Consider the following 12124-nt stretch of genomic DNA (forward strand, 5'->3'; position numbering starts at 1 on the left):
ACCTTCTCTTCTGTCCCATATTCAACTCATCACTGGGTCCTGTCCACCCAAATCACTTTCAAATACGGCCCTACCCTCCTTGCCCATTGATACCACTTCACTTCAGGGCCTCAGGGCCTCTTGCCTGAGCTATGGCAATACATTCTTTTTAAACATTTAAATGTACTTAATTTTTTTTTTTTTTTTTTTTGTGGTACGCGGGCCTCTCACTGCTGTGGCCTCTCCCGTTGCAGAGCACAGACTCCGGACGCGCATGCTCAGTGGCCACGGCTCACGGGCCCAGCCACTCCGTGGCATGTGGGATCCTCCCAGACTGGGGCACGAACCCGTGTCCCCTGCATCGGCAGGCGGACTCTCAACCACTGCACCACCAGGGAAGCCCTAAATGTACTTAATTTTATGTTTTATTGTTTGAATTGTTCAAATTTCGAGAAAGTATAAAAGCCTCCGTCCTACTCCCCTCACTAAATTCCCTTCCCAGAGGCAATCACGGTTATTAGCTTCTCCTGTGTCCTTCCAGAAGCCTTTTTACACAAAAGAAGCATCTTTTTTTCCTCACAAAGAAGGCATTTATTTGAAAAGCACTCTCTGCTCAAAACCTTCAGCAGACTCCATCACCTATGGTAAAGATCAAGCTCTTCAGCCTGGCATTCAAGGGTCTCTTTGCCATATCAGTTTCCCAGCCTCCCCTTTACATACCCAATGCTCAGGCGGAACTACAGTGCCGCGAAATGGCACTACTCGATGTTCTCCAAACTCTCCTTCACCTCTGGGTCTTTGCCCTCATGGGGAGGAAGCTCTGGGACATCACCTTGGTCAGAGTGCTCTTCAGAGCCTGTGCCCATCCTCAAAAGGTAGCATGTTATACACACTGTTCTGCATCTTCCCTTTTCCATTTAATGTAATTCTAGAGATCTTTCCATGTTAGCATATAGAAAGGGTCTTCCTTCTTTCTACTGCTCATTGCATTCCATTGCATAGATGCACTGTAAGTTATTCAACTGCTAGTACCCTCTTTTATGGACACAAGGAGTTTCTAAACTTTTACTATTATAAAAAAGGCTGTAAAGAACAACTTAGTACATAGGTCACTTCACACAGGTGCTAATCAATAAACGGGACAAATTCCTAGAAGTGGAACTGCACAATAGGGATGTATACGCAGTCATAATTCTGATAGCACTGCCAAACTGCTCTTCATAAAGACTCACCCATTTCCAGTCTTACCAACCACGTGCAAAAAAACCTTACCTCTGGCCTCTCCACCTCCATTCATCCCTGCATGGAAATGTGTCCTTCACATGACTGTCAACACCAGCTTTCTAAAATGCACATCTGACATGTCACTCTCCTGCTTGCCCTGCCTACAAGCCTTCCATATCTCGTTACCGATCCTGAAGACTTCTCACCGTCTAGAACTGTGCTGTCCAGTGTGGGTCATTAGCCACATGTAGCTCTTGAGCACTTGAAACGTGGCTAATCACAACGGAAAGGTGATGTAAATGTGAGATAAACACTGGATTGCAACGACTCAGGCTGACAAAAAAGAATGTAAAATATCTCATTAGTAAGTTTTTAACATTGATTACATGCCTAAATGGTTAATTTAGGATATAGTGAGCTAAATAACATAAAATTAAAATTAATTTCACCTGTTTGTACTTTAAAACTTATAGCTACTAAAAATTTTTAAATTAATATGTAGCTCACATTATATTTCTATTGGACAGCGCTGATCTAGACCCTTCCTCTGTCATCTCCCTTACTCATCACGGCTTCCCAAGGCCTCAGTGTCCCCTCTGTGCTTCAGATACAGTGGTCTCTGTGCTTTTGATGCTCCCCAGCCCTCCCTCTCCTTCTCTCTTTTAAGATTCTCCTTCAAACTTCCTATCAAGGCCTTCAAGAGATTTTGCTTCTTTAGTCACAAGTCTACCTCACCTTACCAGCAGGTGAGGTCAGGTGCCCCCCCCTTCACCTTTATTCCCTAGTACACAGGGCACAGCATGCAGTTCAGTATTGTTGGCCAAATCGAGAAATGAGAGCATAAAAGCCCCAAGAGCCAGTCTAAAGCATAGCGTTAGAGAAGGTAACATGTGATGTGTCACAACGCAGGTGAACAAATTCAAATTTTTCAAAAATGTAGGTAAGTTTAACCTGAATTCAGAATGTGAATTACATTTCAGCTGCAAATAACAGTAACAACAGTAAGAGTTAAAAGCAATCACAAACTCAGGAGAAACTTTCTTTGACTTGAGCATCTGCCCAGCCTCCATCCTCACCAGGGGAGGCTTGGCCCTGGGCGCGTCTCTCGACCGCTTCTCCCCGGCCCGCTCCCCGCCCGAGTCCGCAGGAGAGGAGACCCGGGCGCCTCGGCGCCCCACCGCCCCGGGAACAGGGGACAGGACCTACTCACCCGGCAGTCCGCGGCAGGGAGGGCAGCGAAGAGAGGAGCGGGGACGGCTCTGCCGGGAACCGAAAGAGATCTCCAGGAAAGCGAAACTGAAACTTTGCGCTGCAGGGCGGCGGGGCCCGACGCACCCTTGCCCGGGCCCGGCACAGCTGAGTCGCGAGTCGCGGCGTCATCCCCATGAGGAGAGCCATGGCTTCTAACGTTTGCCCGCCGTCCCCGCTGCTCGTGCGGGTGTCGCATCCGGGCACCCACCTACCATGGAAGCTGGAAAAGTACTTCCAGAGCCGAGAGTCGGGCGGCGGGGAGTGCACCGTGCAGGCCTGGGACCGCAACGACCCCAACTCGGACACCTTCCGGGTGCAGTTCCTGCAAAGGGCGAGTGAGCTGCGGGCCCGGGCTGGGTGGCAACCACCGTCCCTGGGAAGATGGGAGGGGTGGGGGGCTCCATGCAGACCCAGTTCAAGCTAACCTAGGAGAGAGGGCGGGAGAAAGTCTGGTGGGGGAACAGGAACCTGGGGGTCCTGCTGGCAAGAGGCGGAGCCCCAGAGAGGAGGACAGAGCTCACAAGTGCCCAGTCTCTGACCTGGGCCGACTGCGCCTGAAAGTTGATACTTCGCAGTCTCCTCGCCGTGACTCCTACTTCTCTGCTCTCAGAACACGCTTGCCACCCCCAGACGCCTGTCAGCCCTTGTCACTTAGGAATTTAACTTTTATGTTTTACATAATTATTCCACTGATTTGTTTTTGAGAATTCGAAAAGTTATATATGCTCACTATGGAAAAGGGAGAAAAGAATAAAGAAAACCACCTGGAGAGAAACAATGTGAACATTTTGATATATTTCCTCCCAGCCTTTTCCTCTGAATGTCAGTAAACACATAGTAGTTCTAAAACTGAGTCTGCACTTCTGATTCCTGCTGTTTTCAGTTAACTCACAATGAGTGTCACTGAAATGGGGAACTGGTAACAGTTTCAGGAACATGACTTTTAATGAGTGGACAATATTCCATTATCATGAAGCTTTCCTTTCTACAGTAGAACTTAAGCTGCCTACTTTAGAGTTTTGAATAGCTCCCTCACCTTATCACCAACCCACCATTCCAGGATGCAGGGAGCAGCCCTTACTGGGAGGGTGCTGGGGCAAGGTACAGATGCATGAGTAACAGGATTATTTGAAATTGCTCCCATTTCTATGTGTATGTATATATTTAATGTCTCCAAAGGTAAGGAGGGAGTGTTGAAGAAAGGAAAGCACCAAATTATGGTGGACAACAAACCTGTGACTATTTTCCTGGAACCCAATGAAAATGCAGTAGAGAAGAACACCAGGATGTCTTCTTTGACACAGTCACGAAAAGGGGCAAGCCCTGGTGAGAAGCATCCAAATGAAAAGGACATTTCTAGCGCTGTGGATTCCTGTGTCCAGAAGGTGAGTATTGAAGGAGCTAGGTATGTTCTTGCAACTAACTCTCCAGTCCAGGGGCCATTTGCTGAGGATTTATTATGAGCCTGGCACTGTTGTAGACATTGGGACACAGAGGTGAACACAACAGACAGGTCCCTGCTGGGGATGGAGAGGTACATAGAAAGACAATAAGCAAGAAAACAAAATAAATAAAACCATTTCAGAGAGTGATATGTGCTAAGGAGAAAATATAATGGGGTTTTGCCTTAGAGAGTGACAGGGCCAGGGCAAAGAAGGAGAAGGAATCTGTGTTATTTCTGACCAGAAGTCAAAGTCTCTGAGGAGGTGACATTTGGCCTGAGACTTGAATGCTGAGCAGGGGCCAGCCATGCAGAGTCACTGGACAAATCAGTATCAACTGCCTACTGTGTGCCAGGCACTGTCACAGGAGCTGAAGATCAGCCAGGAACACAGCAGACCCTGCCCTCAGGGACCTTACATTCTAGTGAGGGAACCAGAGAATAATAGTAAACATATAGATATGGAATAAAATATCTGCCAGTGATAAATATCTGCTAGGAAGAAGAATAAAGCAGGATAAATGATAGTAACAGGACTACTATTTTAAATAGGATATCAGGAAAAACCTCTCAAATGAGGTGACCTCTGTGTAGAGACACAAATGAAGTAAGGGAGCTAGCTAAGTGGATTTCTAGGGGAAGAAGGTTCTAGGCAGAGGGAAAAAAACAAGTGTAAAGCTGACACCCCCCTCCCCCCACACACACACATCCAGACAGGAGCTCACATCCTGAGCCCAAGAGCTTCAAAGAGCGAGACCAGCGTGGCTGGAGGGCAGAGAGCAAGAGAGAGAGTGAGAGAGGAACTTGGAGAGGTATCTAGAAGTCAGGTCTTTGAGGGATGAAGGTTAGGACTTTGGATTTTAACTTAAATGTTAGGAGATTCCTTAGATGGTTTTAAGCAGGGGAATAGAGTGATCTGATTCACATTTCTGCAGGATTACTCTGGCTGCTGTGTGGAGAACAGAATCTAGGAAGAGGCTGAAGTGGAAGGTCAGAGTCCAGTTAGGAGGGGTTTCAGTGAGCCAGGTGCAAGGTGACAATGGCTTGGACTCTGGTGGTCCTGATGGAGGTGTGAGAAGTGGCTGGATTCAGGAAACATTTTGAAGATCTAGAGGAAGGATGTTATATGCAGAGGAAATAGCTTGTGCAAAGACCTCGAGGGAGAACAAAACATTAGAAATCTTGCTTTTATATTACATTCAATTTGCCTCTGTCCTTTTTCGCCTAATCTGGTGTTTTTTCTTATACTTGAGCTTCTAAAGGCCAGGGTTTAGAGGACCCAGCAACACTGCATGCAGTTAGGGGGTTAGTTTTGTTTTGTTTTTTAAAAATAGAAAAAAAGAAAGAAGGACGAGGGCAGAAGAGAAAAAACAATAATAGGAAAAAACATCATCCTCAGATTTATGGCTCCCTCCCAGGCTCACACTCTTCAGTGAGAAACACAGCAATTTACCCAGAAAGTCGAACGAAGTGCCTTCCCTCTTCCCTCTGCCCTACTCCCCAAGGTCAAAGCAATAGTGGCAGCTCTAGAATCCAGACTTCCTGTCCATGGAACTTTTAAAAATCTTAGTGCCCAGGCTCTACATTTACATCAGAATCTCTGGAGATGTGCTTGGGCCTTGGGTTTTTTTTTTTTTTTTCTCCCCAGGCCATTCTAATGTACAGACAGGGCTGGGTGCCTCTGGGTTGTAATACATTGCATGCTTTGCAAAAAGGATTGGAAAGAAGTCACAGCGGTTATTTCTCTAGTCTCCAGACATTCTCCTGAGAGGAACATAGACCTGGATGTCTAATAGATTTTGTTTGTTCCCTTTTAAAATTTCAGATCTTTCTTACTGTTACAGCTGAACTGAACTGTCACCTGTTCTCTAAAGAGCAGAGGGAACTCATCGCCATTCTCTGCCCCAGTGTCGAACGAGTGAAGGGCGATGAAGGAACTGAGAAAGTGCGTGGTGACTTCAGAGATATTGAAAAAATACATGGCTTCTTGAGTAAACAACTCCTGGAAAAGGAGCAGAAACGAGAATCTTCCCCTTTGACACCAGAGGGGGAGCCACTCCATCAGCAGGACAGGAACAGCTGTGTTTCTCCCTCTGAACCAAAAACCAGGTCGGAAGAAAAAAGCAACCGTTTTGAAGTTCCCTCGGCTTTCTTTGAATACTTCACATATACCTGCCCTGATAAAATATACTCAATAGAGAAGAGATTTGGTACAAAAATAAAAATGCAGAAGAGTTCTCCGAATATGGTCTATTTAGACTTCACCTCAAGTGAATCAGGTAACCTCGAAACAGCTCGCGAGTATTTTGTCAGAGAATTTCAGAAGAGTGTGGAGACTCTGAAGCAGGAATGTGTTGCTCTGGCAGACAGTAAGCAGGCACACAAAATCAAACAGGAATTAAATCACCAGTTTACAAAGCTCCTCGTAAAGGAGAAAGGAGGAGAATTAACTCTCCTTGGGACCGCATATGACATTTCAGCTGCCAAACATTTTCTTGCCTCAGAAATCTCTGAAAGTCTTGTCAAGGCACCTGTGAAAATATTGACTCCCAAGCACATGATGAATGGAATTGAGGTTGACACTGCTCACTATAAGCTTTTAGAAGCAGAGTTACTCCAGGAGATATCACAGATAGAAAAAAAGTACGACACTCAAAGTAAGGTTTTGGGAACAAGTCAGAAAACCTGCATTCTATTTGAACCTAAAACCAAGGAGTTAGATCTATCTGTGCATGCTTATTCAAGTTTCATCGATGCCTATCAACATGTCTCATGTCAGATTATGAGAGAAGTTCTTTTGCTGAAACTTTTGGGCAAGGAGAGAAAGCACTTACATGGGACCAAGTTCTCTGATGACTTTCGAAAAAGGCATCCAGATATAGACTTTGTGCTAAATCAAGAGTCAATGACTTTGATTGGGTTGCCAAATCACCTTACAAAGGCAAAACAGTATGTCTTAAACAGAGGGGGAATGTCTCCATTAGCTAGAGAGAAATGGAATGAAACACCCACAGACACTGATAGTAATGATTCAAAAACAGCTTCACCAACATTGCAGCGCTCTACCAGTTCTGAGGTGTCAGAAGTGGACGAGGAAAAGGACACGTGTACCATCTGTTTGAACACCATTAGTAACAGACAAGTGCTCTCAAAGTGCAAGCATGATTTCTGCAGCCCTTGTATCAACGAAGCCTTGTCATATAAGCCAGTCTGTCCTATATGCCAGACTTCCTATGGTGTCCAGAAAGGGAATCAGCCAGATGGAAGCATGCATGTCATTTTCCAAAGAGACTCACTTCCAGGTTATGAATCCTTTGGCACCATTATGATTACTTACAGTATTAAAGAAGGCATACAAACAGTAAGTGTTTCTGAGGTCCATGGGTTTCCAGTATGCTGGGATTACCAGAGCAACAGGGACTGTTCTGTTACCAATTAGACAGTGGATTTCCCAGGTAGTTATCTCCATGGTCATGTGCAAGGATTTTAAATGCTGATAAAAGTAACAATGTCTGCTTATAATTTAGGTATCTTTTGTGTCTATTAAGGCAGAGAAAGGGTGGGTGGTGATTGTGCGCTGGAGTGGGGGGAGTCAGGAAGGTGGATAGTGTTCCCAGCATGAACTTGGGGAAAGAGGAGAAATATGAATTATATGGGGAACGTGAGCAAACCTTGAATACTTTTGTTGATTTTTGTTTGCTCTATATGCATATGAACACATCTACACATATAGTAAAATTCTGACACAATGTTTTCATGTGACATTTTCTTGCCTTCATATAGAAAGAGCACCCAAACCCAGGAAAGAGATTTTCTGGAATACATCGAACTGCATACTTGCCTGATAACAAGGAAGGAAATGAGGTTTTGCATCTGCTTCGTAGGGCCTTTGACCAAAAACTGATTTTCACAGTGGGAGACTCTCGAGTATTAGGAATCTCAGATGTCATTACGTGGAATGATATCCACCACAAAACGTCCAGGTCTGGGGGACCAGAAAGGTGAGAAGCTTTTGAAACAGAATGGCTGCTAAACAGAATTTAGAGGTCGTAAAACATGGCAATTTGAGGATGTGACTGCAAGGAGACAGTTTCTAGCAGTGGGATTGGATGCAGTGTTTTGACAGATGCTCATCTGGGGTGATCATCTCAAAGACAGAAAGATTGCTTCCTATGACCTTCTACCCTCCCAACCACAAAGCGTCATACAGTGGGCAGCAGATATAAGTTATAAGATATAAGCAGATATAAAGCAGTAATAAATATAGATATAAGATATAAGATATATAGATATAAGATATAAGCAGATATAAGGCAGTAATAAATAAGTTAATAAAAGCGTCATACAGTGGGCAGCAGATCTTCAGAATCCAAGATGAATGGTATCTAAGGTGATTTAATTTGGGGTTTCGTGTCTATTTGAAGGGTAGATCCTAGGAATGTTATTTACTTCGTCTTCTTTTAAGATCACCCTTTCTTCTACCCTCCCCTCCCATGAGTCCATAGAGATCCTAAATCCACTTGTCTAACAGAACTCTAGAAAAAGTCTTACTTAATGGAGATGGAAGTTGTTTTATGGGCAATCCAATTGCTCTTTATGAAATTCAGATAGAATACCTCAGACCCTTAATATTCAAAAGGGAATACATCTTAAGACTTAACTTCCCAAATTTGAAAATCTTCCTGTAGCAAAATGATTACCCTCCCTAAAAATATAGTATATTATAACTTTATAAGAGTCATTGCTTACCATGAGCTGCAAATTAAAGTCTTGTTGGAATGCAGATCCTGGGCAGACAGCTAGGCCTACTCACTAGCGAAATGACTCACATCAGCACACTTACAAATCAGCCTTCAGGATTGCTTGTGAATATTTGCAACACTGAATGTTAATGCCAGGGACCTACTGTACAGATTCTTTAAAACCATCTGTGATGAAACTAAGGGCCTTTTTCTTCTGCAGTTATGGCTACCCTGATCCTGACTATCTGAAACGCGTCAAACAGGAGCTGAAAGATAAAGGAATTGAGTAAGAGGAGTACTGGAAGGATAAATTGAGCCAAGCTTGCAAAAGGCACAGTTGAAGAAGCAGAGTAAATTCTAATCTAAATCCTTATGTAAAAACACCTTTAAAATTGTTTCATCTCAAGAAGTGGTTTGTGGGGAATTCCCCGGCGGTGCAGGGGTTAGGACTCCCAGCGCTTCCACTGCAGGGGGCACAGGTTCGATCCTGCGGTTGGGGAACTAAAATCCTGGCTGCACAGCCAGAAAAAAAGAAAAGAAGTGCTTTGTGTAAGAGTAAGAATCTGCTGGTCTGTCATTTCTGGAGTGTTACATTTTCTGGACGATAAAAGCCCCGGAGATCTGTGTAATCTTGCTGCAGAGGTAGTGTGCCTCATTCTCGTGTCATCCTTGTGGAGGCTAGAGGGGTGGAGTGCTGTGGATCTGAAATCATCTTCTGTGTTGTTCAACTGAAGTACCAGCTGTCAGTGGATCCTCCTTTTATTGCCATCTCTCGGGTAGTCCCTCAGTTTTGTCTGTTTGCTCTTTGATCCCTACCCTAAAAGTAGAACCCTAATGTGAAAGGTGGTCGGGTGGGAGGAGGGCTTTGATTATGGAAAATTAGAGACATACGTTAATCTCCCTGCCCCATGGCCAGAGGAGTGGCCAGGACAGAGACCGAGCAACCTTGGTAATAAAGGGAATAAGGCTATTATTTTTGACAACACAGAGCCTGGTGAACAGTTGGTGCTTAATAAGTGTTTGCTGCCTGACTCAAGTTGCTAGTAACCCCGCATGTTCCCTAAATCTTTGGCAGAGGCAGGAGTAAGGAAGACAGCTCTGGAGTCCTCACCACTTATTTGGGAAACGGAGTTTCTTACTCCAGAACTCATGACCTCTGAACTCTGACCGGCCTCTAACTTTGTCTTTGCTCCCTGCTGATTCTTATAACCTGCCATATGGTGTGCACTTCCCTTGCCCTAGTAATGCTACCTACCTCTGAACATTTTTCCCTCTGGATATTATTGTACTTTTGTGTGTGTGTGTGTGTGGTACGCGGGCCTCTCACTGCTGTGGCCTCTCCTGTTGCGGAGCACAGGCTCCGGACGCGCAGGCTCAGCGGCCATGGCTCACGGGCCCAGCTGCTCCGCGGCATGTGGGATCCTCCCGGACCGGGGCACGAACCCACGTCCCCTGCATCGGCAGGCGGACTCTCAACCACTGCGCCACCAGGGAAGCCCTATTGTACTTTTATGTATACCCCACTTGCAGTTTTAACAGATAAATCACAGGAATCTCCATAGACTCTCATCTTCTCATGAGAAAAATGAGAAAAAACCCTTTTCCTCCCTTTTGCTAAGTCCTACCACATCATGCTTTCTCCCTTAAAATATGTCTCCCTAAAATTGTCTGGACAGAGAAAAGGCTAGAGTCGTGCCTACCATAAGGAATACGGACATGTCAAAATTTACTTTTAAATGGTTCCTCAAGTCAGAAGAAAGTTTTAATAGCAAACTATCTTGTTATCCATGTCCCAGCCTCTCTCCAAAAATGATAAAAGTGATGTCATTTTCTTTTCCTAAAGATACGTGTACACACAGTTGTTTTTGGTCAGACAGTAATAGTTAATATTGTGTACTTATTTTGTCCCCTTTATAAGAGCTTTATATCTGTGTGATTGATACTATTGGTATCCCCATTTCATAACTGAGAAAACATGCACAGAGAGGATAAGTACCTTGACAAAGGTCACATAATTAATAAGCAGAAGTTCTGGGATTCGAAGGAGTTAGTCTGGCTCCAAGGCTTCTGTGCCCTGGAGCTGTACTGTCTCTTACAGGGGTCTTTTCCTCCATGGAGGAGGCTGAGGACTTCCCATTATTCTGAGCTTCTCTCAGAAATGGATTCCTGCACAGTGCTCAAAGCAGATTTCCTCTGAGGAATTCCTGTTTGAAGAACTTAAAATCCCAGAATCTTTTTCTTTGTCCAGAGAGTTGAGGAAGTTTAAGGTAAATGATATGTCTTTTTTAAAAGAATCAGATTAGACATTTAGTTTTTGGTGATTCATTAAAGTCTTAGAGTTATGATTGTTTTGTATCTATGGATATTTTAGCTAAATTTGCTTCAAAAAAGCAAAAGTTTGGTCCCTGCTAAGGTCTGGATCCTTGATTGCAACGTGTACGCAAGTTTCATAGTGTGGTTGGTGAGCCTTTGGATTACTGCTTTTGCTCTTTGGAAGGTATTATCATTGATATCTGCTATAAAGTTATATCCATTTTAGGAACAGATTGCGTTCCTTCCCACTTCTTTTTTCTTTTCCCTTAGGTTTAGATTCTGGGTGTTTCCTACAACACATACAGTGTACAACATACCATGTGTCTTTGCTTGATTTTGTGTGTAGCTTTTGCTAAATAGTATCACAGTAGAACTTTACTGTTGACTTCACTGCTGCCACAGTCAGCTGTAAAAACCACATTTCTTAGTATTTTTCCTCCTTAACACGTAGGTTACTACAAAGGTAAAGGTAGGCTGCAGGTTTCATCTCTTCTCTCCTTCTAGAGAAAGCATACATAATAACCCATCAAACTACACTTGCCCCTCCTTGCTGCAAGAGTTTTTGTTTCACCTTTCTAGCATTAGCGCTGGATTACTGAAATGGCTCACTAGGCCCCAGCAAATTAGGGCACCTTTTTCTCCAAAGGAAAAAAAGAGAATAACAAATAATATTGAGATATTTGATGTCTCCCTAAAGATAGTAAGTTTCTGCATCCAATTTCAATGTGTGGGATTTTCCCCCATACATCCAAGCAATCCAACACCAGCTGAGTGTCCTACAATTCCACTCAATTCTGACACTTTCTACCTGGGGGATAGCATCAGATTCCAGAGGTAGGGGCTCAGCCCCACAAGACTGCCCTCCAGTTCAGGTGCCAATTGCAAGTCCAGATTGTTCTTGTGCTTCTGACCCAATGACTATAAAATCAGAGGTTCCCATGACCGCCTCCTTGGGTTCAAGTAATTTGCTAGAGCAGCTCACAGAACTCAGGAAACCAGGTTACTCACTAGATTACTGGTTTACTATAAAATGATATAACTCAGGAACAGCTGGATGGAAGAGATGCATATGGGGAAAGGGCATGGAGCTTCCATGCCTTTTCCAGGTGTGCCACGAAACCGAGCAGAACCCTGTGGGGCTCTCCTAGGTACGAAAGCATTTCCATGTCCCCCG

General features: G+C 44.3%; 2 protein-coding genes across 2 annotated transcripts in view; one reads left to right on the forward strand and one right to left on the reverse strand.

Annotated features, from left to right (window-relative positions):
* PARP9 (poly(ADP-ribose) polymerase family member 9) overlaps window positions 1–2534 on the reverse strand; it is a 31994-nt gene extending 29460 nt beyond the window's left edge. Inside the window, exon 1 of the mRNA XM_081234760.1 lies at window positions 2414–2534. The gene's annotated coding sequence lies outside the window, so the exon portion shown is untranslated. The remainder of the gene's footprint in view (window positions 1–2413) is intronic.
* A 52-nt stretch (window positions 2535–2586) lies between these two features.
* On the forward strand, window positions 2587–9968 carry DTX3L (deltex E3 ubiquitin ligase 3L). Its single transcript, XM_081234761.1, has 5 exons — window positions 2587–2789; window positions 3634–3839; window positions 5721–7256; window positions 7679–7896; window positions 8858–9968. Exons 1-5 carry the CDS (start codon window positions 2588–2590, stop codon window positions 8925–8927), a joined length of 2232 nt encoding a protein of 743 aa, XP_081090887.1. The 5' UTR covers window position 2587; the 3' UTR covers window positions 8928–9968.
* Window positions 9969–12124: the final 2156 nt, after the last annotated feature.

The sequence above is a fragment of the Mesoplodon bidens genome, assembly GCF_964165515.1.
Source record: "Mesoplodon bidens genome assembly, chromosome: 5".
NCBI lineage: Eukaryota > Metazoa > Chordata > Mammalia > Artiodactyla > Ziphiidae > Mesoplodon > Mesoplodon bidens.